The sequence below is a fragment of the Trachinotus anak genome, unplaced genomic scaffold (genome assembly GCF_046630095.1).
Source record: "Trachinotus anak isolate AG129_WGS33_773 ecotype Australia unplaced genomic scaffold, CSIRO_AGI_Tana_v1 ptg000002l, whole genome shotgun sequence".
In the NCBI taxonomy this organism is placed as follows: domain Eukaryota; kingdom Metazoa; phylum Chordata; class Actinopteri; order Carangiformes; family Carangidae; genus Trachinotus; species Trachinotus anak.
The window spans coordinates 12,122,064-12,146,756 of record NW_027273853.1 but is presented as its reverse complement, the minus strand read 5'-3'; the positions used below and the strand labels follow the sequence as shown (position 1 = coordinate 12,146,756).

Below are 24,693 nucleotides of genomic sequence, written 5' to 3'. Positions count from 1 at the left end.
AGATCTGCTCATTGACTAATAGACTAATGCAAGTTTAATCAGCTGCTTTAGCTTGCACTCTGTTGTCATCTAGTGGCTCCAAAGTGACATAACATACTGCATGTGATCTTTCTTCTAGCCTGAATCTAAATGTCCATCACTGCTGCTGGATTCACTCATCATCTTTGACTTTGCAGGACAAAACATTATCTTAAATCCTGGTTCAAGAAATTTATCTTAGACTGAGAAAGACATTGTGACATTGGAGTGAGACAGGCTACACTTAAACCGATGTTAATGTCAAATGTAATGTTTAATAGGAGCCCAGAAATTAAAGATGGTGATCAGCTACAGTCATCAAACTTATCATAAACAGGAAAACCATTTCCAGGAATAGGAAATAATCCAAACTTATACGGAAACAGCTCAAACCAACTGCTTATGCATCCTAAAACACGCTTCTAAATCATTAGCATTCGCGGCATTACAACTGGCTTTTAAATCAATGCATCTTCAAAACTAATAGTTTCCCTGGCAGAACATACAGGCAACGCCACATGTAAAAAACAAACCAAAAATACCCCAAACAATACACAACATAGCTGCAGCAGAGTATAAAACTCTCCGGGATGATACAGCCCTTTTCTTTGGCACAGCACGCAACATTTCCATGGGATAGACTCGCCAATAGCCTAATTAAATAGAAAGCACAATTTGTCACATCAACCAGCCAACAGCAGCGCTTTCCAAATGCCAGAGGACTGCGCCCCAAGTTACTGCGGGCCGCTCCAACAACACCAACACAAAGACAACAAGACCAATTTGCCTCTTTTAGCAAACATCTGCAAAGCTCTTTATCACCACAGACACTGTCGATAGTAATGATATGCCTGCTGCAGCATCATTAGCATCCTCTGCCGATTAAATCAAGCCCGGTTGTTTTTATTTATTTCTTCCGATTTGTAGGGAAAACCATTTGAACTCACCCGTCGGGAGACTTGAGATTTAAAGTTATCGCCCTCAACGAAACATAATTCAGCGGGTCCACGATGCAACACGGTCTTCCATCTTTAACCAGTGTTGAAAGTCAAAATGCAGGCAGCCTAGAGCAGGTAGTTTGTTGGGAGTTCAAATCGGCATGTTCTTTTCTTTTCTTTTCTTTTTTAAATACACAGCAGGAGTCAGGTGTTGTGAGAGGCACCGCCGATGCTTCCTCCCTCTTCTCTCTCCTCTCCTCCACTGGGTGAAGCGCGGCCCACTTTAAACTCTGGTGACGTCATGGGCGCTGATGCTGATGCTGCACCACCCCTTCCCCAAGCAGTCCACCCTCCCACCCCTAACCATACACCCTTTAATACACACATTCACACACACACACACACACACACACACACACACACACACACACACTGTCATCTCCGTAAACATAACTCTACAACATTGATACAACAACTTCAAGAGTCACCTCTAACAAGTATAGAACTTGTAGGATGGGATTTGAAAAACATCACAGACACGAATTCACCTTTTCCCATAGCATAAAAGATTATCTATGTTTTCCATACCTGACTGCAACATTCAAAACCACATGAGGTGAAGGTGGGTAAATTGCCCGGAACAGTGTAATTATTATAATTAGATCCTATATTTTTCTGCAAGAGTGCACACTTCAGTTCTCCTTTGAACCAGGAAAAATGATCCAGTTAGATCAGGTAGAGTCAGGTTTTCCTTCAGTACTCAGTTTTGTACTGACATATCTTCATCTTCCTCTGACAGCTTGTTGCTCCAGTTTAGATAGGAAGTTGACTTATGATTCATTGCAGAGAGTCTCTTCAGTTGTGAACCTGAGCAAGGTTTCTAATCTGTGGATGCTCAGGCGTCGCTATATGTCATGGAGTGAGAGAACACCTTGCAATCCTGATGTTTAAGGACAGACAAGATTCCCCTTGATTAGCACAGTTACAGTGACATTTAACCAAGGCATGTTTCTCAGTGGGAGGTCAGGGGGAGTTTAGTGTAGTGGATGGACCTCTTAAGGTAAATGTTCCCTCTTTATTGAATGATTGTGTAACCTGAAAATTAATCTTCAATGATAAATCTGATGATACTTAATATTTTTTACCAGCTGCGACAGTGTGTGGCTGTTATTGTTTTCACCTTGTGAGTCTGTGTGTGTGTGTGTGAGTGTGTGTGTGTGTGTGTGTGTGTGTGAGTGTGTGTGTGTGTATGGCACACACACACACACACACACACACACACAGCAAATTGTGGTCTGGTCGCACCTATTGTAGCAGGAACTACCACAGAGGTGGCTTTGAGATTGTTGGCAGTGTGTGTCTGTCTGTGGGCAAATGTTGTCACGGCGATAGCATCACAACCGTGCAAGACAGTCACAGAACGTTAGAGGTGTGTCGTTAAGATCAAAATGAAGGCTGAGCTCAAAGATGGGTGTGGTCCAGTGAGGAATTATCATTAATTATTTCTCACTGAGTATTTTTGCTCTTTTGTCTGATGCTCCGATACAAACTATTATGAAAGTGTGATACAGGTTTTAAAAAAAGTGAAAGTAATTTCAGACTGTTTCTGCTGCCAAAGCAAAAAGAAGAGAGGTAGTTCGTGTCAGATGAGGTCAGTCTGACTGAAATGCTTATTTTTTTAATCAAGGGAAATATTTAACAGTGTTTGGATCAATTTTCTAATAAAAAATCATTACAGTCTCCCCATGTTATTCTGAGCTGCAGTGATGAAAAGAGTGAAAGCATCAACAATGTCAGATTAAGGAATCTTTGTTCAGTTCAAATGAAGCTATAATAGTTAGTATGTAGTTATTTAGTGTGATAAACTCTCCTCTGAAACCGTCATGGCTAGACTGGTCAAATATTGACTAAAGCATCCCAGAGAAGCTAAAGATTCTTTTAACCATCAGATTAGTGACACCTTTATTTATAAACAGGGTTGTAAAAACCCTAACCCTATTGCCAGACCATTTTCTGTACAGAGCAGAAAGGAGATAAAATGACAAAATGGTTAGGGAAAGATGGAAAAGAGAGGCAGAAGACAAAATGGAGAGAAGGAGGAAGGGTATAAAGATTGAAGGAAAGGCAGCAACAAAAAAAAGACAAGTTAACAGGAAAAGTACAGAAAACTGGGGGAGATAGCAGGAGAAAAGTAGGAAGGGAGGAGTAAACTGACAGATAAGGAGCAATAGGGACAGGGTGGACACTGAATATGACTATGAAGAAATGCATGAATAGTGAAAAGAGGAATAGGAGGAAGGGTGAAAAACAAGGAAAAAAGTAAGGAAAGTAAGATAGACAGAAATGTACAGAATGTATGATGGCCACAAAAGGACATTGCAACAAAAGTGGGATGTGCAAATGACAATGGATAGGTACTTGAAACAATAATAATAACAGTTGTTATATTAGGAATGCAACCAAAAGTTTCAGCAGTACTTTCTAGAAATAGTGATAGAGGATGAGAAACTGAAAATTATTGCTTCTGCCTTCTGGACTCAAAAAGCAGGAGCAGTAAAAACAGAGTTGACTTTGTCAGCAGGCATAGCACAGGAAACCAGAAGGCTAAACAGGTAAAGGGTTAAGGCAGGCATGAAAGAGCGAAGACAAAAACTAGCATAGGTCAAAATCACAATTGTAGGCAGATAGGACGTCATGGAGTGCTGGTCTGCATTATTTGTTGCACAGGTAAGTTTTTTTTTTTAATATAAGTGGAATATAATAATATGATATTGATTGTTGGTATCCAATCAACCACATTTTGATTGATTTCCCCATGGTCAGGCAGCCACTGGTTACACTTTCAGAACTTTATTAAAATCAGCTTGAAGTTAGTTAAACATGCTGCAGATAGGTAATCATAATATAAATGCAAATGTAGCCACTGTATGATAATGTAGATGCAAACGTAAATGCAAATGTTTTTTTAGCTGTTGGTGCATCCAAAGAGTGCTGAGAACATGGCTGCAACAGGAATGCCACCATACATAGTTTTGAAAACAGTATTCTGTAACTTCAGTTTTACATGACAAAAATATACATATATAAAAAAAGGTAAATATTGACTGTGATGAATTATCTATCTGCAACAAGTTTTAGATTCCTGCAAGTTTAAAGTAAATAAAACTGAAACCAATATCTCCTTGGTACTTATTACATGTTTTTTTGAAGCCAGTCAATAATAGTGGGTCATTTCAGTGGCCTGCTTTTTATACATCTGTGCCAGCAACATCAATGGCCAGAGGCATTATGTTTTTGGGTTGTCCATCCTGCCAGAATTTTTTTCAAATTTGGCACAAACCTCAACTTAACCTCAAGAATGAACTAATTAGATTTTGGTGGACGAAGGTTAGAGTCGCTCTGACCTAATGTCTGTCCCTTTTTTATGAATATATTTGGAATGCCTGAAGGGAATTTCATTATATCTGGCATAAACATCCACCTGGACTCAAGGATGAATGGATTAGAATGAATGGTGGTCAGAGATATGGGTCACTGACCTCACAATACACGTTTTCTTTTTTGGGCCAGTAGCCTAAACTTGAATTCATATGCTAATTATGACATAGTTTAGTGTAGGTGGATGAAATTATGATGTAATGACATTTTACATCCAAATGGTCAAAGGTCAATTTCACTGTGACATCATAATGTTCTGTAAAAACACTTACCATTTATTCAATGCTGTAACTCAGGGACACAAGAGATTGTTACCATATTGCACACATGCACCTTGACTGGTTGGCGGAGGCATACACCTACCTTGTCTTTTTTGTTTTTGCTGTTTCTCCTTCCTCTTTTAAGGAATGGAATTTCTTTAAATTTGACACAAACATTTGGATTCAGGGATAAACAGATCAGATTTTGGTTGTAAAAGGTCAAAGGTCACTGTGACCTCACAAAACATGTTTTTGGCCTAAGATCAAAAATTCATGTGCTAATTACGATAACTTACACTTTACTTAATATATAAGATTTTGAAAAGTAGTAATACAATCAAATTGATTAAACAAAAATTTTAGTAAATTTAATATGTATATTTAACTTAATTTAATCTAAAGGAACTAATTTAACTTAATTTTATTTACAATTACAAATACAATTTAAGTCATTTCATCAAATTAATTAAATTGAGCAAATTTAAGTAATATATTTTAAATGTAATTACTATTATTATTATTTAATAAATCTAAATTAAATTTTAATGTATTTCATTCAATTTGTTGATTTAATTAAATTTGTATATTTGATCTTAATTTTTACTTATTTTATTTCAATAATTTAACTCAATTTAATTCAAATTTCAACTAAATTAGTAAATTTGATTTAAAATTCAATCATTTTGAAATAATTAAATTAAAACTACTTAGGGCAAATTTTAAACATTTAGATAGCAAAGAAATATAGAAAAGTGGAGAAGTCCGTTTTAATCTTCAAGAAAACAATTCTATGAATTTCATTTTGTAGAACACTAAATGGGCTGACAAATAAAAATTAAGTCTATGTGGTACAGGGGAGCAACTTGACTGTGAGGGAATTTCAAACACTTCAAATGAGTGCAAATAATTTGGTTATACATGTTAAACAGTTGTATTTAGTGCTCACTTGTCCCGTCATACTGTAGCTGTGGTTAAATTTCTGTCTTAGTCATTTGTATATTTGGGACTCCAACTACTGGTCTTTCTTCTCAGCCGGAGCAACTGACTGCTGTTATCAGTTCCTTCAGAAGCTGCCTTTGTGGCCTACTGTAATCCCTGACCACAAATCCCCAACTCCCCAAACAAAGTGGTGGTGGATGAGGCAACAAATCCACAGCATCAAATAAGACATGGCGCATTCTGGTTTTCCAGCGCTGCAGCTCGTCCTCAATCAGTGCATCTGAGCTTGTTCCTTTTATGTCTCGTCTGCTGTCTACTCATGGGACAGTGATGTCTGGAAAGTGCAGTAAATAGAGCTTCATTTCAGAGTGTCAGGGCTGCAGGTTGCGAGTCTTTGTGATGACTGCTTCTTTTCTCACATCTTCCTTTTAAATAGGAACCAAATTTGTCAGCTCAGCAGTGATTTCTGATTTGTTTGCCTGTGCATTTAGCTTTTCTTCTCTTGAGAATTAAGGAAAGAGTTCCCCTGAAATTACAAAAAAAACAAAACAGCAAAACAAATAATTTGACAATTTTTAATTTCATATTTTTCTCTCACAGTGTCCACGGCAACATTATTGGTTTTATTTGCCCAGGTTTTGACATATTTACGGGTTAGGTTTACAGACCAGGCTAAAGGGCCCTCCCAAAGCGACAGGTTCACTGTGTGGCAGTTGGTTTGTGGTTATTTGATTAATAGCAACACAGGAGCGGAGCATAACATTCTGGCAAAGGGCAACAGGAGTGAACTGGTATAAGCAGTGGCAGGCTGAAGAGGGAATGAGGCGCAGGTGAGGAGAGCTCAGGTAAATGCAGGGCTGATGAGAACTGGGAACAGGTGTGTGGGGCAGCCAGGCGATGAGGAGAGAGGAGGAGAGAAAGTCTGAGGACATCTGGTGGACAGCTAGTGGAAGACAGGTCTGAGAAGATGAAGTGAAGCAGATGGTTTGCGAGAAGTGAGCCGCAGCTGGAGACAGGGGCTGAGGGATCGAGAGGCCGACTGTGACATTGTCATAGGGTGACCATTTCCATAACACCAACAAGGAGGACATTATGCGGCATATCAATAAATTACTATGGTGTACATAGGACTCTGGTATACTCTCATTTATAGTACAATAGTGAGTGGTTTAAAGATGATGTTTGTGTAGCTGAATAGACTACACAAACATACAGCGGACATACAGGCCTAAAGCTGGACGCCTGGTCACCCTACATTGTCATGTAGAGAAAGTGTGTGAAAGTCTACTTTATAGTACATCGTTATTTTAGCTTATAATGTTCTTACATGTTGTATATTCCAAATTGAACTTGCGTTTAATCTATTACATATAAAAAATATAAAATTCAGAGAGGGGCAGGAAAAGAGGTGTTTATAAGGGATTCTGCTGCCTTTGCAATACAATGTAGGTAAATGGGATTGTGTTTGCTGTGTTCACTGTGTTGAAAATAAGTGATATCTTTTATTCTGAATAATCCACAGACCTCACTGTCAAATGTTTTCATTGTAGCTACACTCTAACAAAGAAATGGTCCTTACAGAAAAAAACTGTTAACAGCAAGGTCTATATCTTTTAAATTGAATTTTTCTAAAGATATCCTACTGACATGTTAAGAAATACTCTGCTTTAAATGGGAAATATTTTGGTTTTTTTCCACAAGTAAAACAAGTCCAGTTACTTCATTAAAAAATACATTAAATTATGTCTTGGCCCTTTGAAAAATCCAGTGATGAATATTAAAATATTTTCCATGTCAAATTCTGAACTGCTGGACACAAACTAGAAACTTTCCTCAGAAGATGTGAAAATAGCTTTAGAGTGTCAAACTCTACATATGCATTACTCTGCACAGTGAACATCAAACACATTTTTGAGTGAAGGGAGACTTTAACCCCAAACTAAATTCCATTAACCTCCATTGTTTTGGGTTGGAGGGGAGATCTCAGAGTTGGAAGTCTAAAAACCATAACCAACAGAAGTAAGTGTATAGGAATATTATCATTTGATCAAATATAACAATTGCTCTTACATTACTGCAACACCTTTGCATCCTCACAGGTCAAATGTAGTGAAAAACAACATTCTTTCATCTTTTATTTCTTTATTTCTTTCTTTTTTCTGCTTTTGAGTCCTTAGTGCAAAGCTAGAGCTACAGTACTTGGAGTCCCTTGTCACGGTTTATATGTTGAGAGCGGTTCTTTCAAATTGTTTTAAGTTATTTAGATAATTTTTTTTAGAGATTTTGTTCACAAAACAAATGAAAAGATTGAAATATTTTGTGAAGTTGAATTTTGTTTTTTCTTACTCGTGTTAATACATTTACTGATCGCTCATGATCAATAACCATCTTGCAACAAGTTGTGGTGATCAAGACCCGCAGGGCGAAAAACCACTTGCAAAGATGTTTTACGGTCTGCGTGGGGGACCAGGATTGTAATCAGGTCTGATATGCTTGAGTGCCCACAAACCAATTTGTCAAAAGCAACTTAGAATTCACACGGTTCCTGTCCATGGGCTCGAGGTAGGACACGACCAATCTTTCCTCTCTGTCAGTCCTGGTTTATGAAGAAAAAGATGATTTTGGCAGCAAGGTGCTTTTGGTAAACCAGGCACGGCTCAGTGGCCTCGTGTCTGTCAAGACAATGTGTACAGACTTCAGAGCGGATTGTAAAAATGGCATCCAGTTCCAACTTCTGGTTGATATCTAATCTGCATGGTACACTGAGGCTGACAGCTAACACGTCCTTTGTTAGGGAAGCTGATGGGCTCCTCTCTAACAGATGAAGGCCTTAATGCTAGTGTTTCAAACTGTCTGATTTATACAGTATGTACCCCAAAAGATTCTCCATTAAACGTTCTATACAAAAGAATTGATCTGAAATTTTGATAAATAATCTTAACTAATAAATAAATCTTTTTTTTTTCATTTCATTTTAATTGCTAGAAGCTGTTAAAGTTAACAAAATGGCACCTCGACACAAGTGTATAAATGATGAGCAGAGCATTTGTGGGAAATGAAAAGAAAAGACAGGACTGTTGAGCATAAATCTGAGCACCTGTAAAAAATAATAATAATAATCAGAATTCTTACACAATGGAAAAAGAATAATCAACAGCTTATCTTAATCCTCAGCCACAGAGAGTGTCAACAATGATAATAAAAGATAGCAAATGTATAAAGGGAAGTGAGAGGGTGGGATATTGCTGTGGATACGGAAGTATTATTGCTGTGGATGAAATCAGACACAAAATCCCTGGTTATTCTGAAATAAATAAAACAGGGGAAGAGCATGTACAGAAAATTTCACTGGATGTCTGAGAGGCTGTTGATAACCCAAAATGGTAAAATGATTTGAAAGGGTTATCTTCAAATGAGAGTATACTGTCTGGTTACCAGACATTGCATTAGTAAAACTTAATTGGTTTCTGTTTAATGTCCACTTTATGATAATGAATCACTAGCTTATTTACGTAAAATGAATCACTCACTTTCATGACCTGTGCTTTCAATTTTTTGAGTAGATTCTTTTTGGCTCTTGATTTAAATGTCATGTGCTATCATCTCGCAAGAAGGTGAATTTCCTGAAACACTATCACTGACATTATACATTTCAGGTGTCTGTGAGATGCCAGCAGTTCCATCAAAGAGCTTACTCAAAGAGTTAAATGTGTCCAATATTTCCCCAAAAAACAAACATCGGTGAAAAGTCCAAAAAAGAATGAATAAAACATGTGGCAGAACTTTATTTGTTCTTCCTTCCAACCCTCATTATTCATCCCACAACCCCCCAGACTTATTTTGTGATCCTTTGGAGAGGCCTGACCCTAGGTTAGAACGTCTAAACTAATCTACCAAGTGAGCAAACTGTATATAAAGTAGATAAAGCACCTCCATTTTGAGCAGCTACAACAGTAAAATGCTGCATCAGTATTAACGCTCACATAATGTCATAAACAAAAATATATATCGGTTACAGGGGCCATTTTCTGCAGAATGAGTACATTTTGCTGAAAATATTTATATACTTTTTCTTTAGCACCATTTTGAATGCATGACTTTTATGTGTTATAGAGTATTTTCACACTGTTGTATTGGGCGCTTTTTCTAAAGCAAAAGGATATGATTAAAATACTCTATTCTCTGTGAAGTCAAACAAGTATTAGCTCCATGGTCGGACTGGGAAAGAAATCCTGCTGGGAATGTATCTGCTGAGACCTGCTGCATGAATGACACTGACGGAGCTGGTAAAGACGCCAATGGAGCTGGCAAAAAGTTTAAAAACTTTGGGGATTTTCTGACAGTCCACCAGCTGGCCAGGTTTTTAACCAGTAGTCCCCATGGCCAGTCTGCCTGTGCTCTGGTCTTATCTCTTCCCTTGTTGGAGGCCTATTCAGACAAAAATGTAGTTTCTTCAGTGAATCTCTGACAGATCCTGTTCCCACCGTCGATCTGAGTGAAAATCTCGTTTTGGGTTCAGTGTTGTAACACCACCCATCGCCAGCAGAGGGGGTGGGCGCTGCCATGCTGTCCGGAAGATGAGTGTAAATATTTTTTGTGACGTTTCATCTCCCGGATCATTCACATCCACCCATTAACAAGAAGCACATCAGTCCTTCTCTCCCCGCAGCTCATGACAACACTGCTCGCTGTCCTTTTCTGTCAGCCCTGGCCCGGCTGCGTCTGTGTTTGATACCAGAGCTGCTTTCCTCCTCGGGTTTCCATCCTCATAGCGCTGTAGTTTGTGTGTTTTCTGTGTGTAACATGCAGAAAAGACGGAAGCCAGAGCCGATCCAACTCAACCCGATTCCGGATGGAAACACTATCAACGGCACGGGAGCAACAGAGTGAGTGGCAGTGTTCATTTAGCGCGGATATTCAGACAGGTGAATGTGGCTGTGCGGTATGTGTGAACTTCCGTCTTAGGTTTCTAGCATCAGACTGTGCACCAGGTGTGTGTGTGTGTGTCACTTTGTGATCTTACTAAGCTGCAACCACTGATCATTTTCATTGTTATGAATTAACATATTGTCTTGTTTTAAAATACTTGAACAGTTGATTATCTAAGTTTCCACAATCCCAAGGTGAAATCTTCAAATAGCAGTAGGCTTACCAGAGAGGCAATGATTGTTTTCATGAATGATTTGTCAGTCGATGTTTTTTTTCAGTGAGTCAATTCATCAAAGACCATAAACTGTCTGAACATAGTGAAAAATACCCCAGAGCCCAAGCTGACATCCTCAAACAGCATTTTCTGTCAGACCATCTGTCCAAATCACAAAAATATTCACGTGATATAAAACACAGAAAATCTGTCAGCTAATCAATACATCAATAAATTGTTTCAATACTAACTAGCAGCCAAAAATCCAAAGGTGTTTTATATTTGTAATGACATGAAACTAAGAAGACCATAAAATCCTCATATTTTATAAGCTGATACCAGTAAATCTTTGGAATTTTTGCTTGATGAATGACTGCCAACAGTTGATTGATTATCAATTTACTGTCACTCAACTATTCGTTTCAATCACTTAGTTATACTAATCTGGTAGGAGAAATCCACACCATTTCAATTTATTTTTGCATCTTCCTTATGTCAAAGCCCGAAGACCCTCTCGTAAATGCATTTCGTATTCCCAGTTTTTCCCAATATAAATGATCTAAACACCATTGTCTGTAATGTGCAGCTGTCGAACGCTCAGGTTATCTCTTCATTGTGTCATTGACGAGCAGGCCGCTCCATCACTCTCACAGCTCACCGTGTGATTAGTCACAGATCGACCTTTGCAGGGAGGCAGCGTGTAGAATAATTCTGTATGTTTACGAAGTTTAGCTCCCACCACCGTTTGACAAACACAGTAATGGTGACATTAAACTGTTGTGACACTATGCTCTAGTTCTCGGTTCACAGAGAAAAGCCCAGTCAGTCCAGCAACAAGCTGGATCAGATGAGATGAGAATTACATAACATGTCACCCCTGTGATGGCTGCTTTTCTAATGTGTTGTAGAGGCGGAATACTCCATTGTTTCACTGTTAGATCACGCATCTGAAGGCCTTTTGTGTCTTTGCAGGGAATTTTGTAAAAAGCAATGGACTAAAATCAAATCCAATATTAAATTTGAAGATAATTTTACATTAAACATTTAGGTGTCCCTCTCCACAGCTCAGCATTTTGGGCTGCAGCCATGAAATGTTTAACATTTTTTCTTGAAAAGTTACATGCCAGTAATTGTTTCAATCTACAAATTTAGTGGCGGGTGATAGCTGACATAAGCTGACGCTGAGTAGAAAACATCTCAACGTAAAATAAATTCATTTTAAATCAGAAATGAAGAGCAGCCTTCCATTGTAATGAATATGCTTCAGAATCAGAATCATAGAGATATTATCTGATGTTAAAAATACTTCATATATTTATGTTAGAGGATGAAGATGCGAATAGGGTTGAACAGGGGAATTGTGTGTTGGCTTTGTTTGGTAGAAGTTGATGATGACATAATGTTTGGCGAGCGCAGAGCACATTCCTGCTGCTGCTGCTGCTGCTGCTGCTGCTGCTGGGCAGGCTGTAACGGGCCGAGAAGCAGCATGTCAGGATGAAGCAACAATCAGGAACTCTGATTCAGAGACTTGGCAGTCTCTGCTGTGGAGGAATCCCTCTTGCGACTAAAGTGTGTGTGTGTGTGTGTGTGTGTGTGTGTGTGTGTGTGTGTGTGTGTGTGTGTGTTTCCAATAATACAGCTGCGTTGTGCACCGTGACATTCAGACTGACATTTTGCTAACAGAAGATCCTGATGTAACTCATTCCTCTTTGCCATCAAAACCTGTTGTTATGTGTGTCCGCACTCTCAGCAGTCTGAGACTCTGAGGAAAAGTAAACCCTGTTTCAGTCCAGTGATGGTAGATCTGCAGGTACGCAGTTGCCCCCCACAGGCCATAGACATGTTGTTTCTTAACATAGCATAAAACTAAACTCTTCCACATGCTCATGAAAAAGAAAAGGGGGTAAAATTTGTTAGAGTTACACAGCATTTACACAGGAGTTTCAGCATTCCAAGTTATATTAAAATTGAACATGTTGTATCTTAGATGCCAAGGTACCAAAGACATTTTATATTTTCCAGGTTCACAGTCAGCATCAGAAACATTTTTGTGTAATCCAGTACCGTTCAGCCCCACAGACTACATCCTTCAAATTTATACAGTTGAATCAACACAAAAACTGAACATTATAACCTTTGTGACTGCTGGATAGGCAAGAACTTAAAAGTCTAGACCAGTGGGCTTTGGAGTCCATTTAAATTCCCACCTTTTTTAGCAACTACAGTGTAATGTGTGCGAAAGGGCCCTCTTCATCATATCACCGCCAGTATACAGACTTCCCAACCATCCCAACTTAATTAAAGTGAAACAAATGAAATACATTTTAATGTCTGTCACTAGTCCCCTACACTAGTCATTTGCAGACTAGTGAAGGCAGGAATGAATTTAATGAACCCAGCTACTTTGCTTCACATGTGATGTAGCAGATTTTGGAAGGAGGAAAAACATAAACTGTACTTGTCTCTGTGGGTTGAAACTGACCACACTCAGAGGTGATGTATCAAGGCACTAGTGGATGTTATGTATTGATGTATTATGTCACAGTAGAAAAAGCACAGATGTAAATAATAAAATTAATAGTAATAGTAATTAATTAGCAGTCATTAGAGTGGCTGAGTATAACTGAGGTTTAATTAGCCAGTAACTGAAAACACCTATGTCGGTGTGCCATTAAATTTTGCTGCACTGGTCATTTTGCTCTGCTCTGCAGTCCCACCAGAGCAGGTGGGGTTTGTGTGTCTTACTCGTGGGCACCTTGGCAATCCGAAAGAAACATTAACTACTTTTCTGATTAAAATTTGTGCAGGCTCGGGCATTGATCTGACAACTTTAAGGTGACAATGCCATTTCTGTTTAGGCCACTGCTTCCCTTCCTGGCTGAATAAAAATGTGTCCAATTTCAATGGACAGACTTTTATACAGTTTGTTTCACAGCTGGACTGGACAGAGATATCCACTATTTTTGACTCGCTAGTGTCATGTCCGGTATCAATGATACTATATTTTGTGAATGACTGTATATGGTTGGTGCTATTATACAGAATTTCTTTGCAAAATATCGTAGTGATATGTAGAAGGACGTTAGATAGCAATAATTTGAAATGGTATTTCACATAAAGCAATATCAATATTACAGCTGATACTAAAGAAAATCTACCAGTTGTTTTGAACCGAGAGCGGAGAAACAGCCCATGTTTGGACCAGCATGCAGGAGGTAGGATGCTCATACCAGCAGCATGGGTGTTTCTTATTGGATGTAGATGAGCTTAATGCAATCGATGACTGAAACCTCTCCATTCCACTCTGGTTAGAAGGAATTTCCAGTCCAGCTGCCAAATGCTTCCTCAGTGTGAAATGGCTGGCAGCCATGGGAGAACTGTACTGAGTGGCCCGCATAATGCCAGCCAAGCATGTAATATTATCAGAGGAGATCTAAGAACAAACGAAAACAACCTGTTCTGAATAGACCTGTTCAAGCAATTTGTTACTGGCTGAATATCTTGGATAAGATCCCACTATCACATAACATCCAGACATAAAGTATCTGCCTCTAATCCTTAGGGAATAAAGTCATCTAATCTTCAGAGTTTATTATTTAGTATTAGGTAGTATTGTTATTATTTCCTCTGTATATCCTAGGCTTTTGGAGGTTTATAGACTAAACATGATGTTCACTCTCACAGGTGAATACAACTGCAACTACAACTCCAGGAATAAAGGTAGTGTACATGTTAATATGTGCAAATGAAATTAATGATTAAGCCATGCAGCAACCACAGTTTATGGTGCTGGTTTTTCATTGGTTACCATACCACTTACCATATCCTGTTCTAACACAAATGAATTGACGTGTTTATACTCAGCAATGTATATTGGGTTGCTAAAGCATCAACCTTTCTTCACTTCACTTCTTCGCTTTTCTTCAAACACTGGTGTATGTTGTATCTCAGATTTCACTATGGAAGAGTAGGGGAGGTACCAGAAAAAATCAATAGAAGTGAAAATGCTCTAAAGCAAGAATGATATCCCTAATCCCTAATAACTGATGCTCATCAACAGATGAAACACTGATTCTGCAGTGCTAATGATACTGAATCCCTCATTTTACAGTCCAGTGTAATCCAGAATTGTAGGTCTGGTGGGAAAACAGCAGTAAAAACCCTATATAGGCCTAAGAACTGCAGCCGCTCAAGTTGATCTAGTTTAATTCATTTCAATTTAATCACTTACAATACTATGATAATCTACAATTGGGCAACAATGATTTAAAAAAAATATTGTCTAAGAAATGATCACAAACCAAAATGTGATTTGGCTCCTGATTCTAATAGATGTAACTTGCATAACAATGATTCCATCTCCTCTCTGGAGCTTTAAAGCAAGCTGCAGAAATATTTCTCTTTCTCTTGCATTCAAGTTCTACTGGTTGTCCTTGGACATTGTGTGGATGGAGGCACAAAAGGCCAGCGTCATGCCCACTTTTTCTGGGCTGCAGTGTGTAGCAACTGGGCTGCAGTGTGTAGCAACTGTAGTCACTCCCACATATTGTGTGGAGTGTCTTTCAGGCTGTTCCTCTCCTCAGTATCTCCAGCCTCCTCCACCTCCAGCTCTTGTCGACAAAACGCCCACGCCACCCACAGCCAACCCAAACTCAGAACCTCGTCTCCATGGATATGCAGGCCTGTTGTCAAAAATAAAACCACTTAACCCTCTCTTTGCTGTGAGGTGGAGCAGCAGAGAGAGGAGTGTACCATCCAGCTCTAGCTGCTCTTCACTGAGTCGTGATTAAGTACAAAGATTAAAAAAAAAAAACATAATTACCACCAAGCTTGATGAAAACCATTTTATTATCACCAGATAATTGCATTATAATATAATGCAAATATGGAGAACTAGCACTCCAACCTGAGAAGATGATTACGTCTTAGCAGCTGAGGATGGATGACCTTGCAGTAGCTTATTGTTCTGTCAGAACAAGAACACATGCAGACATGAAATGTCCATCAGCTCAAATCATCCATGCTCATGTTAGATTCATTGATCATTTGCAGCATGAATTTTTTTAATATGATGCAAATTGTTTGCCTCTTTTTGCTTAGTCTTATAAGCAGAAATCTACACTCTTTTTTGGCAACAAAAACCACCTGTTTGACCATCCAATCAGTTGAAGTGACATAACGATTTGATGGTCTTTACATTGTCTTTACAAGCCAATGATAAAAGCTTAGACTGACTTTGTGTTGCAGTGCGTACAGTGTTTTGATACACAGGAGTGGGAGGAGAGGGAGAGTTCAAAGAGCAGCAGGTGAGCGCTCTACAATTGACTAGTCAAGGAAATGCATTGCCATGACAACAGTGCCAGGGGAGCAGCGTCAGTGCGCAGAGGAAGTCCGAGCTTCCCCACATTGTGATCAGCGAAGGAACGCTGAAACACGCCCTGCGACGCTCTCTGTCTTCCTGCTGGCTCTTTGGTTAGTTGCCATTGTTCCCAGTGGCACGTGCAGCAGTAGCTGTCACACACCAGGCTCTGTCTTTTCTCTGAAGATTCAATAATAAAACAGGTGCAGTATATCTGGATGCACCATGGAATACCTCATGTCATGTTTACTGAAGCCAGTGCTTCCAGTAAAGAACAAACGCTCTGTCTGAATGTACTCCAGAACCTTTTATTTTGGCAAGAATACATTAATAATACACAAATTATACATCTTTCTCCTCTTTCTTTTCTCTTCGCAAGAACAAACTTGGAGGCACTGCAGAAGAAACTAGAGGAGCTTGAGTTGGATGAGCAGCAGCGGAAACGCCTCGAGGCCTTTCTGACACAGAAGCAGAAGGTGGGAGAGCTGAAGGACGATGACTTTGAGAAGATCTGTGAGCTGGGTGCAGGCAACGGAGGCGTCGTCTTCAAGGTCTCCCACAGACCCTCAGGTCTGATTATGGCAAGGAAGGTAAGTCTTGGCCCTGATGGGTTTCGTGAAGACACGGTGAAAAAACAAACAAACAAAAAAAAACAATTTTTGCTTTCAGAAAGCCATTCAACCTAAACTGTATCTAGTGGAGATTTGTATCACATAACTCTGAATAGATTTTTTTTTTTTTCTGAGTTTTCCTCCCCAGTGTGTTAGACAGACATAGATTTTTACAGACATCATCACTGAGAGAGTGTAGAGAGAGATTTGTCTTTTTCTTTGCAAGCATTTTGTGCACAACATGGAATACAGGTTACTGGGACAGGTCTGTCAAGAAATATAAGAGCTGCAGTATGAAATATAAACTTAAGTTTCAGCTTCAAAAATTAACCAAACACATGCGTCTATGTTAATACATTCTAACTTCTAACATGCAATTTTTGTCTGTTTGTGTGTTCCCTCATATATCCAAAAGGATTGTGTGTGTGTGTGTGTGTGTGTGTGTGTCATATGAGAGGATAAATAAAACCTTGTGTCTCCTGTGTTCCAGCTGATCCACCTGGAGATCAAACCAGCCATCAGGAACCAGATCATTAGGGAGCTGCAGGTGCTACATGAGTGTAATTCGCCCTACATTGTTGGCTTCTATGGAGCTTTCTACAGTGATGGAGAAATCAGCATCTGCATGGAGCACATGGTACAGCTGCTTGAGTGCTGCTTTACAGATTGTACTGAGGGTGCCCAGAATTAGTTTCTTTCCTTGTCAAACGTCACAGGCATTCAGAGAAACTAAAAATGGATTCAATGTGTTAAAGGTAACAAATTATATTTTGAATCACTGGATGCTCATCCCTGTTTTCCTTCCCTGCTGGCTGCAGGATGGTGGCTCCCTGGACCAGTCGCTGAAGAAAGCAGGCAAGATCCCAGAGCAGATCCTTGGCAAAGTCAGCATCGCTGTGGGTAGTTCCGACACACTATCTGGCTGTCACATTACAGCTATTATTGTGTTGTTTTTGGATATATGACTGGATTGTTAACTGATACAGGTGTACTTTTTTTGTAATCTCTATCTTTACAATGCTGATATGCAATATTTGTCTTTCCAGGTCATTAAAGGGCTCTCCTACCTGAGGGAGAAACACAAGATCATGCACAGAGGTCAGCCACTAATTAACGAAAATATGTCACAAATAAAAGACGTTTTGGTGCCTTGTACAAAGCCTTTAAACACACAAATATCTATCCTTTAGTATGCTGTACTTAAAGGAGAGGTCCACAATTTTTCAATTTCTGTCTTAAAACAATAGTATATATATTGAAACAGGTTTTGCTTGGTGTAATCATTCCTCCTTTTTTATGCTGGCCATTAAAAGATCCCTCTCTAATGTGTTTTTATTGTCAGTGATGGGGGACAAAATATATTTTAGAGGTTTATCTGAGGCTAAAATGAGGCTTTGGCAGGATAAGTTAGTCAAGTCAAGTGGATATGGAAGTGGAAGTTACAGCCTTTTTAGTACAAAAATCCCTGATGCGTTTCTCTGTTGAGCTGCACTGGAAGGATAATAACAAAAAGAAGGAATTTGGTACTAAAAGGCTGTAACTTTGGAAGCTATCCTTTTCATTTGACCAAGTAAGATCAACGAAGCCTCATACTAGCTTCAGATACATTTTTTGCACAGAACAGGACGGATTGCACTGGTCTGCTCCAATGCTCACGTGGACACTTTTCACTATTGGTGGAAGACAAATGTGAAAAATTGTGAACACTGTTTGCTCTAAATAACTTGAGGCAGAGTACTGAGCTTCACTTTATAGTAATTCCTTGTTCAAACACAAAGACCAGATTTTTGTTGCACTGTGTTGTAGAGAACAGACCGTCTGCTGCCTGCTGTTCCACTGCTGAACACATGCCCACTGTGTTCTCCTAAATACTGCATGCCCCTCTTTCAGATGTCAAGCCTTCCAACATCCTTGTGAATTCCCGCGGTGAGATCAAGCTGTGTGACTTTGGTGTGAGCGGACAGCTCATTGACTCCATGGCCAACTCCTTTGTGGGCACGCGCTCCTACATGTCTGTGAGTTCAAATGGACACACTCCTTTTTCCCTGCTGCTCTCACTCACACGTTAGCCTTTAGGGCCTTCGCCACAACCGAAATGTCCAAGGTTCAGACTCAAATCAATTTTGAGGATTAACACATCAGCTGGGACTTGCTTTATACATTTTCGTCATGTCAAGTAGACCACATATCTTTTCAGTGTTCCCTATAGTAAAAGAGGGCCAATATCTAGACACAGGTTATGCAGTTTATATAATTTATACCACTGATATGATGATGTCATGTACAGCCCCATTCATCTAGGACTGAGAATAGAGTTAGATTGGTCACTCAGACTTGGACTTTAACAGAGAACACAGGAAGTGACTTGAGGATTGATGATACAGGTGTGAGGAACAGCACTGTCAATGATCAATCACATGTAACATATTTCAACATTTATCATGTTCCATCTGCGTGTCAGGGTACACAGCGAATTCCAACTTTGCACTTTTTTTAGCCATTTTATTTCTGATACTGTGACCCTTTACAGATTTTATTACAAAATATTAATTGTAGGTGTAATGATAAAATTGCCTGTTTGTTTTACAGCCAGAACGTTTACAGGGCACCCATTACTCTGTTCAGTCGGACATCTGGAGTATGGGTCTGTCCCTGGTTGAAATGGCCATTGGGCGCTTCCCTATCCCACCGCCTGACACTAAAGAACTGGAACAGATTTTTGGCTTCCCTGTGGAAGGGGAAGCAGCCTCCAGCGAGTCCTCCCCAAAGCCACGGCCTCCTGGGCGACCAGGCAGCTGTAAGTCTGAGATGACGCTGGTTCATCCTGACTTTTAATTTCAGCAGCCTCAACTGAAATGATTTTTTTTTAAAATTTGCCACAGTAAATCAAGTACTGCATTGTTATGAAGGGACAACTATTTGTGACCTTGAGTGATCATATGACGCACTGAATAATTTTGTTCCCCTCAATAGCATATGGACCTGACAGCAGACCACCAATGGCTATATTTGAGCTGCTTGATTATATAGTTAATGAGGTGAGTGCACTCACTTTATTTCCACATTCTCACATTAATGTCTGCATACTGGTGTATACTGTGCTTATACCTTTGGCTGCAATTTGACCACGCCATATATGACCTATTTACAACTGACTGTTGATACAATTTCAGCCTCCACCAAAGCTACCTGGGATATTTAGCTCTGAATTTCAAGACTTTGTGAATAAATGGTATGTTGAAGAAATATTTGATTAGTAGCATGACACCAGTGGAATGTTGACATCTTAGCAGACTGTGTGCCACCTAGTGGTGTAAAAATGAATGACACATTAAAAGTTATGGCTCTCCATTGCAGTTTGATTAAAAATCCTGCAGAGAGGGCAGACCTGAAACAGTTGATGGTGAGTGTGCATACGTTCATATTCTCATTCATTGGCAATTGGTTTTCCACACTTAAGCCAGTTCACACTGTTCTCCATCTCTCCAGGTGCATCCCTTTATCAAACAGTCTGAAGCAGAGCAGGTCGACTTTGCTGGCTGGTTGTGCAGCACCATCGGACTCAATCAGCCTGTGACGCCCACCCACGGTAACACAATTTGAGATCCATCCCGTCAACAAACTCCATATTGCAAGGTCCCCTGTTGACTGGATTTGTATTATGAGTAAAATGTATGTTTATATTGAGTACGCAAAACGCTGTGCAATCGTTATATATTTAATGTACAAACCTACATGCCAAGTGAAATTAACTCTATCAAAAAAATTCTTTGGGCTATATTGCAGGCCTGCCTGAAAAGCCATCTTTTTCTAATGATCTAATTATTTAATCATGACAAATGCTGCTCAGTCTGTGTGCTTGACATTCCTCTTTTTACCCTCATGTCCTTTCAGCACCAACAGATTAAATCTTTGTTAGCTTGTGTGTAATGGTCTTGTGGATTAAAATTTTGAATGACATGTCTGACTCGTGAACTTGAAACAATTGTTTTTATTATCACTGAACTCCAGTCTTTATGTATAAATTTATGCCTTGGGTTTGGCTGGTGCTCCCTTCTTTCCGGGCTTCTTCTTGGGTTTCAGCATCTTAGCCTTGATCTATGGGAAGACCAAAACAAAATTAAAAAAAAAAAAAATCACAACTCACAAGTGTACAATATTTCCTTCTAGCTTGAATTGTTGTAGTTCTTACCGCTGGGTCATGCTTGAGGATGGCATGACGTCTTGCTGTCTTGGCATAGGGGTTCAGTTTGAGCATTAGTCTCAAGTTCTTCAGAGGATTCTTCTTCAGTACTCTGCGGTTGATCTTCTTGCTGTAATGACAAAATAACCCAGTCTTAACAATGTGAACTGCTTAACTGCAATGTTTATAATAAACACTGCATTGCTCAGGACTTCCATATAATCAGGGTTCAGAAACACGGACCTGAAGTGGAACATCATCATAGCTGACCAGCCAAAACAAATTTAATAAACTTTAACGGAACGGCGCTTACTTGGGTGCACGAAGTGCTTTCTGGATCTCCTCACTCTTGAGAATCCTGCTCAGGTCTGTGTTGGTCATCTTGTGCATTGGCAGGCTGAATTAGGAGATATTAAGTCTCGGGTTAATGTTTGTTAACAATATAGAAACAGGAAACACCAGTCTCGTGACGCTCAAACTCAGAACTTCGTTAAATATCACATAGTTTCAAAAACACGGACCATGAAGTGGAAGCTCATCACCGTAATATGATCAACACCAGTTTAATTTGTGCTACAGTGTGCACGCTCTTTAAATACTCACTTGTAGTCGACCTTCAGGGAGGCAGGTTTACGCCAGGTGCCATACAGCTCATCCAGCTTACGGAAAGCGCTCTCAGTCCAGATGCAGAAGCGACCGACATGACCACCAGGGGCGAGCCTCAGGAGGTTCAGTTTGTTCACATTCTGCAGAGTGATGCCTGCAAAATATAGCACAAGCAATAACTTAACACTCAGGTTAAGAGTTCATCCTGTTGCTTCTTGTAAAGAGTAATTTCACCTTTATTTAAAAACTATGATAGCCAAAGATGCCAAACAATTTACTGAACGTCAAGATGGACCTGTGACATAATTTAACAGAATTTTGACACCTAAATAAGCACAGAGCTACACAATGTATGAAGGATAGCAGTGTCGCTACCATGTCCTATTCTCATCTTTATTTAAGTCTAATGCCTGCTGCATATGAACTACACATCATTTGGTATTAAGATGTAAAGAATGTTAAAGTAATGATCTGAAATCCATTTACACAACAGTAATTCTGTATTTTAAGCACAACAACCCACCTGGAATATTTCTGAAGGCTTTGGTGACGCCAGCATCTTGGTTGTAGATGATGCATGGCCCTCTGCGTTGGATTCTGCGGCGGTTCCTCATCTTACCTTTACCAGCACGCATACGCTGAGAGGCGTAGACCTGAGAACAGAATTACAGTGTTAGTCTCCTAACACAAAAAGACAACTAGTACATAATAGCTATACTAAAGCTGAGCTGTTTTCAGGTAACCCCAACACACACACACACACACGTGTGTAGGCACTTAAGTGAAGTATGTACAAGTGAAGCATGCTCAAGTAGAGCTGAAGAATATATGGGGGGAGGGCCTGGGGGATTGGCAGATATTGCAATTACAATATGAGTCTCAATTTCACTAAAAAAAAAAAAAAAAATTTTTTAAGATGAGATTTCTGTTCTGGCTTGCACCAAACAAGCATGTTCCCTTATGTCTGGAGAACATGATTTGTAGGCCGTGGCATCTCTGGTGCTAAACAAAATCTGACACTGCCCAACCATACGAGCAAACTGTAGCTGGATCCTACAATTTCTTAGTCTATGGTCTGAATTAAATTACCTTCTTGATGTCATTCCAGGCCTTGAGCTTCTTCAGCAGGAGCACTGCCTCCTTGGTCTTCTTGTAGCCCTCAACTTTGTCATCAACCACCAGTGGGACCTCAGGGATTTCCTCAATACGGTGTCCTAACAGATACAATCATAATCAACTAAAGACACCCCCACACATGAACTTGTTGTGATTTTCAGAGACTAAAGTGTTATCAGAGCTTGCTCAGAATTTAACACACATCAATACCCTGTGACAGCTTAGAGACAGCAGGCAACTGCCACTGTTCACCAGGTCAGACGCAAATTACACCATCATGGCAAGTAAAGCATAATTTGAAATTTACTGTACGAATATTTGATGGCTCCTCTAATGGTTTATTAGATCTTACCTTTGGACATCACAAGTGCAGGAATGGCAGAGGCAGCGAGTGCAGAACAGATGGCATAGCGCTTCTGGGTTGTGTTGATCCTGCGGTGCCAGCGACGCCAAGTTTTAGTGGGGGCAAACATGCGACCTCCGCGACACATCTAGAGCAGAGTCAAGGAGGTTTGCCAACTCCTGAGATACCTTATATACTGAAGTACCGAATATCTGCTCAGACTTGATGTTCGTCAGCCTTCTGTGCCAGCATATGACAGCAGGCATACTGTCACTGGTCACAGAGTCGGACGCAAATTACACCATCACAGCAAATCCAACGTTTAGTTTATAGCACTAGAAGAATTATATAGTTAAAGAAAAAGGGGGGGTGGGGTTGTCAAGCTTCAATTCTGGTCAAAAGGATACATTTCCAAACGCACCCTGGCCAGAGCGGTGAGTACCACCACCTCTCACACGAGGAATACGGGCCACAGCTCTTCCTGTACCCCAGGACTCAGCACTGGTCTGGTGGCCTGAAATACACATGATTACACATCAGAATCACAAACTCAATTATCCTATCAAAATAAACCACTAAGATAAAATGTCACATTCAAAAACCATCAAAAGTAGATGGGAGCCTTATCAATATGCCAGCTCAAGACTGACATATACACTCACCTGCCAGTTCACTAACTGCGTAAGGCTGACGGCTGTTCTTGCGCATGTTGGTGTGCACAAAATTCACCACATCAGGGCGGATTGGAGCCTTGAACACAGCAGGCATAACAACATTTTTGCCTGAGGATTCTCCTTTCTCGGAGTAAACCGAGATCAGGGGTCGGGCACAGGCCTATAAAGGGAAAAGAAGAAAAACACTCAGAAAGCCGCATAATGTTGGATTTGTGAGACGCATGTCCTGTGACATCCAACCCTATATCCTACAAGACGCGATGGCTCACTAAGAACACGCTTTACCTAAGATAACCTGTCTTTGAGCAGCCCATCCCGTCTACTAGCATGTGCGGCCAGGTAAACTACTAAATCAGCCTGATGAAACTCGATGCAGTCCCCATGTCAAATCACAACCAGCTCGCATTTAACAGACGCGATCTAAGTTATTACGTAGCCCCATTAAAACCTAGTGTTTAGACAAGGTCTCCAGAGCCTCTACCGCTGTTGGCCTTAGATTAGCTCGATGCTGCTAACATGACTTAGCAAGCCAATCATAACGTCTACTCGATCACTCATTGTAAACGACGATAACCATATCCACGGCATGGAGACACTCTAATGTCAGAATTAAGTTTTGCAGAAAGGGGCAACAGCCGCAATGATAATACGAGACATAATGTAACTAATTGTTGCTGATCTGCCAACGAAGCGACATCCACACGTGTAACTGCTGAACTGACGCCGCTCTCCCAAAATGGCTCCTCGTGTTAGCTTCGCTAGCCGGGAGCTTTCCAACTAACTGCTCCGGTAAACCTGAACTTTATCTTTCCGTAGACAGAAAATAGAGCCTTATTTGTTAAGTTACCACTATGACATTATCCCTATGTGTTGTAAAGCATATTATCAGCGATATGAGTATAGTTTCTCACCATTTTCGTAAAAGATTTTTCGGCTCGCCGGGAACCACGCTCCTGACGCTATGGCGGCCACAGTAAAAAGGAAGTTGGTGAATCACCTTGAATGCTTTATGCATCCGCCTCGGAGCATACCACTTCCGTCAAGAGCATCATTTCGACAATTCTT

The 24,693-nt window shown here is 40.0% G+C and overlaps 3 protein-coding genes and 4 non-coding genes across 8 annotated transcripts in view; 1 reads left to right on the top strand and 6 right to left on the bottom strand.

Moving 5' to 3' along the window:
• megf11 (multiple EGF-like-domains 11) overlaps positions 1-1,248 on the bottom strand; it is a 70,437-nt gene extending 69,189 nt beyond the window's left edge. For both annotated transcript variants that reach the window (XM_071498116.1, XM_071498125.1), the window contains exon 1: positions 966-1,248. The gene's annotated coding sequence lies outside the window, so the exon portion shown is untranslated. The remainder of the gene's footprint in view (positions 1-965) is intronic.
• Positions 1,249-10,183: 8,935 nt separating this feature from the next.
• map2k1 (mitogen-activated protein kinase kinase 1) lies at positions 10,184-20,666 on the top strand. Its single transcript, XM_071498091.1, has 11 exons — positions 10,184-10,479; positions 16,475-16,685; positions 17,197-17,343; positions 17,525-17,602; positions 17,753-17,804; positions 18,597-18,721; positions 19,296-19,503; positions 19,680-19,744; positions 19,880-19,938; positions 20,064-20,109; positions 20,196-20,666. The coding sequence occupies exons 1-11, from the start codon at positions 10,397-10,399 to the stop codon at positions 20,307-20,309; spliced, it is 1,188 nt and encodes a 395-aa protein (XP_071354192.1). The 5' UTR covers positions 10,184-10,396; the 3' UTR covers positions 20,310-20,666.
• Positions 20,667-20,682: 16 nt separating this feature from the next.
• rpl4 (ribosomal protein L4) lies at positions 20,683-24,679 on the bottom strand. Its single transcript, XM_071498079.1, has 10 exons — positions 24,540-24,679; positions 23,617-23,788; positions 23,362-23,468; positions 22,964-23,102; positions 22,585-22,709; positions 22,019-22,148; positions 21,493-21,649; positions 21,203-21,286; positions 20,899-21,019; positions 20,683-20,804 (listed from the first exon to the last, which is right to left on the bottom strand). The coding sequence occupies exons 1-10, from the start codon at positions 24,540-24,542 to the stop codon at positions 20,733-20,735; spliced, it is 1,110 nt and encodes a 369-aa protein (XP_071354180.1). The 5' UTR covers positions 24,543-24,679; the 3' UTR covers positions 20,683-20,732.
• Positions 21,091-21,157, bottom strand: LOC139608573 (small nucleolar RNA SNORD18). The gene has a single exon (XR_011685052.1). It is a non-coding gene; the product is annotated as a small nucleolar RNA SNORD18 (small nucleolar RNA).
• Positions 21,365-21,436, bottom strand: LOC139608569 (small nucleolar RNA SNORD18). The gene has a single exon (XR_011685051.1). It is a non-coding gene; the product is annotated as a small nucleolar RNA SNORD18 (small nucleolar RNA).
• LOC139608580 (small nucleolar RNA SNORD16) lies at positions 22,795-22,894 on the bottom strand. The gene has a single exon (XR_011685056.1). It is a non-coding gene; the product is annotated as a small nucleolar RNA SNORD16 (small nucleolar RNA).
• Positions 23,168-23,266, bottom strand: LOC139608577 (small nucleolar RNA SNORD16). The gene has a single exon (XR_011685053.1). It is a non-coding gene; the product is annotated as a small nucleolar RNA SNORD16 (small nucleolar RNA).
• Positions 24,680-24,693: the final 14 nt, after the last annotated feature.

Excerpts from the sequence above, each read along its gene's own strand:
- map2k1 (XM_071498091.1), top strand. The coding sequence starts at position 10,397 with ATGCAGAAAAGACGGAAGCCAGAGCCGATCCAACTCAACCCGATTCCG. Across the intron at positions 17,805-18,596 it reads ACACAAGATCATGCACAGAG|ATGTCAAGCCTTCCAACATC; the intron begins GTCAGCCACTAA and ends CCCCTCTTTCAG. Across the intron at positions 19,745-19,879 it reads TTGATTATATAGTTAATGAG|CCTCCACCAAAGCTACCTGG; the intron begins GTGAGTGCACTC and ends ATACAATTTCAG.
- rpl4 (XM_071498079.1), bottom strand. Across the intron at positions 21,650-22,018 it reads AGCCTTCAGAAATATTCCAG|GCATCACTCTGCAGAATGTG; the intron begins GTGGGTTGTTGT and ends TATATTTTGCAG. Across the intron at positions 21,287-21,492 it reads TCCCTGAAGGTCGACTACAA|CCTGCCAATGCACAAGATGA; the intron begins GTGAGTATTTAA and ends CTCCTAATTCAG.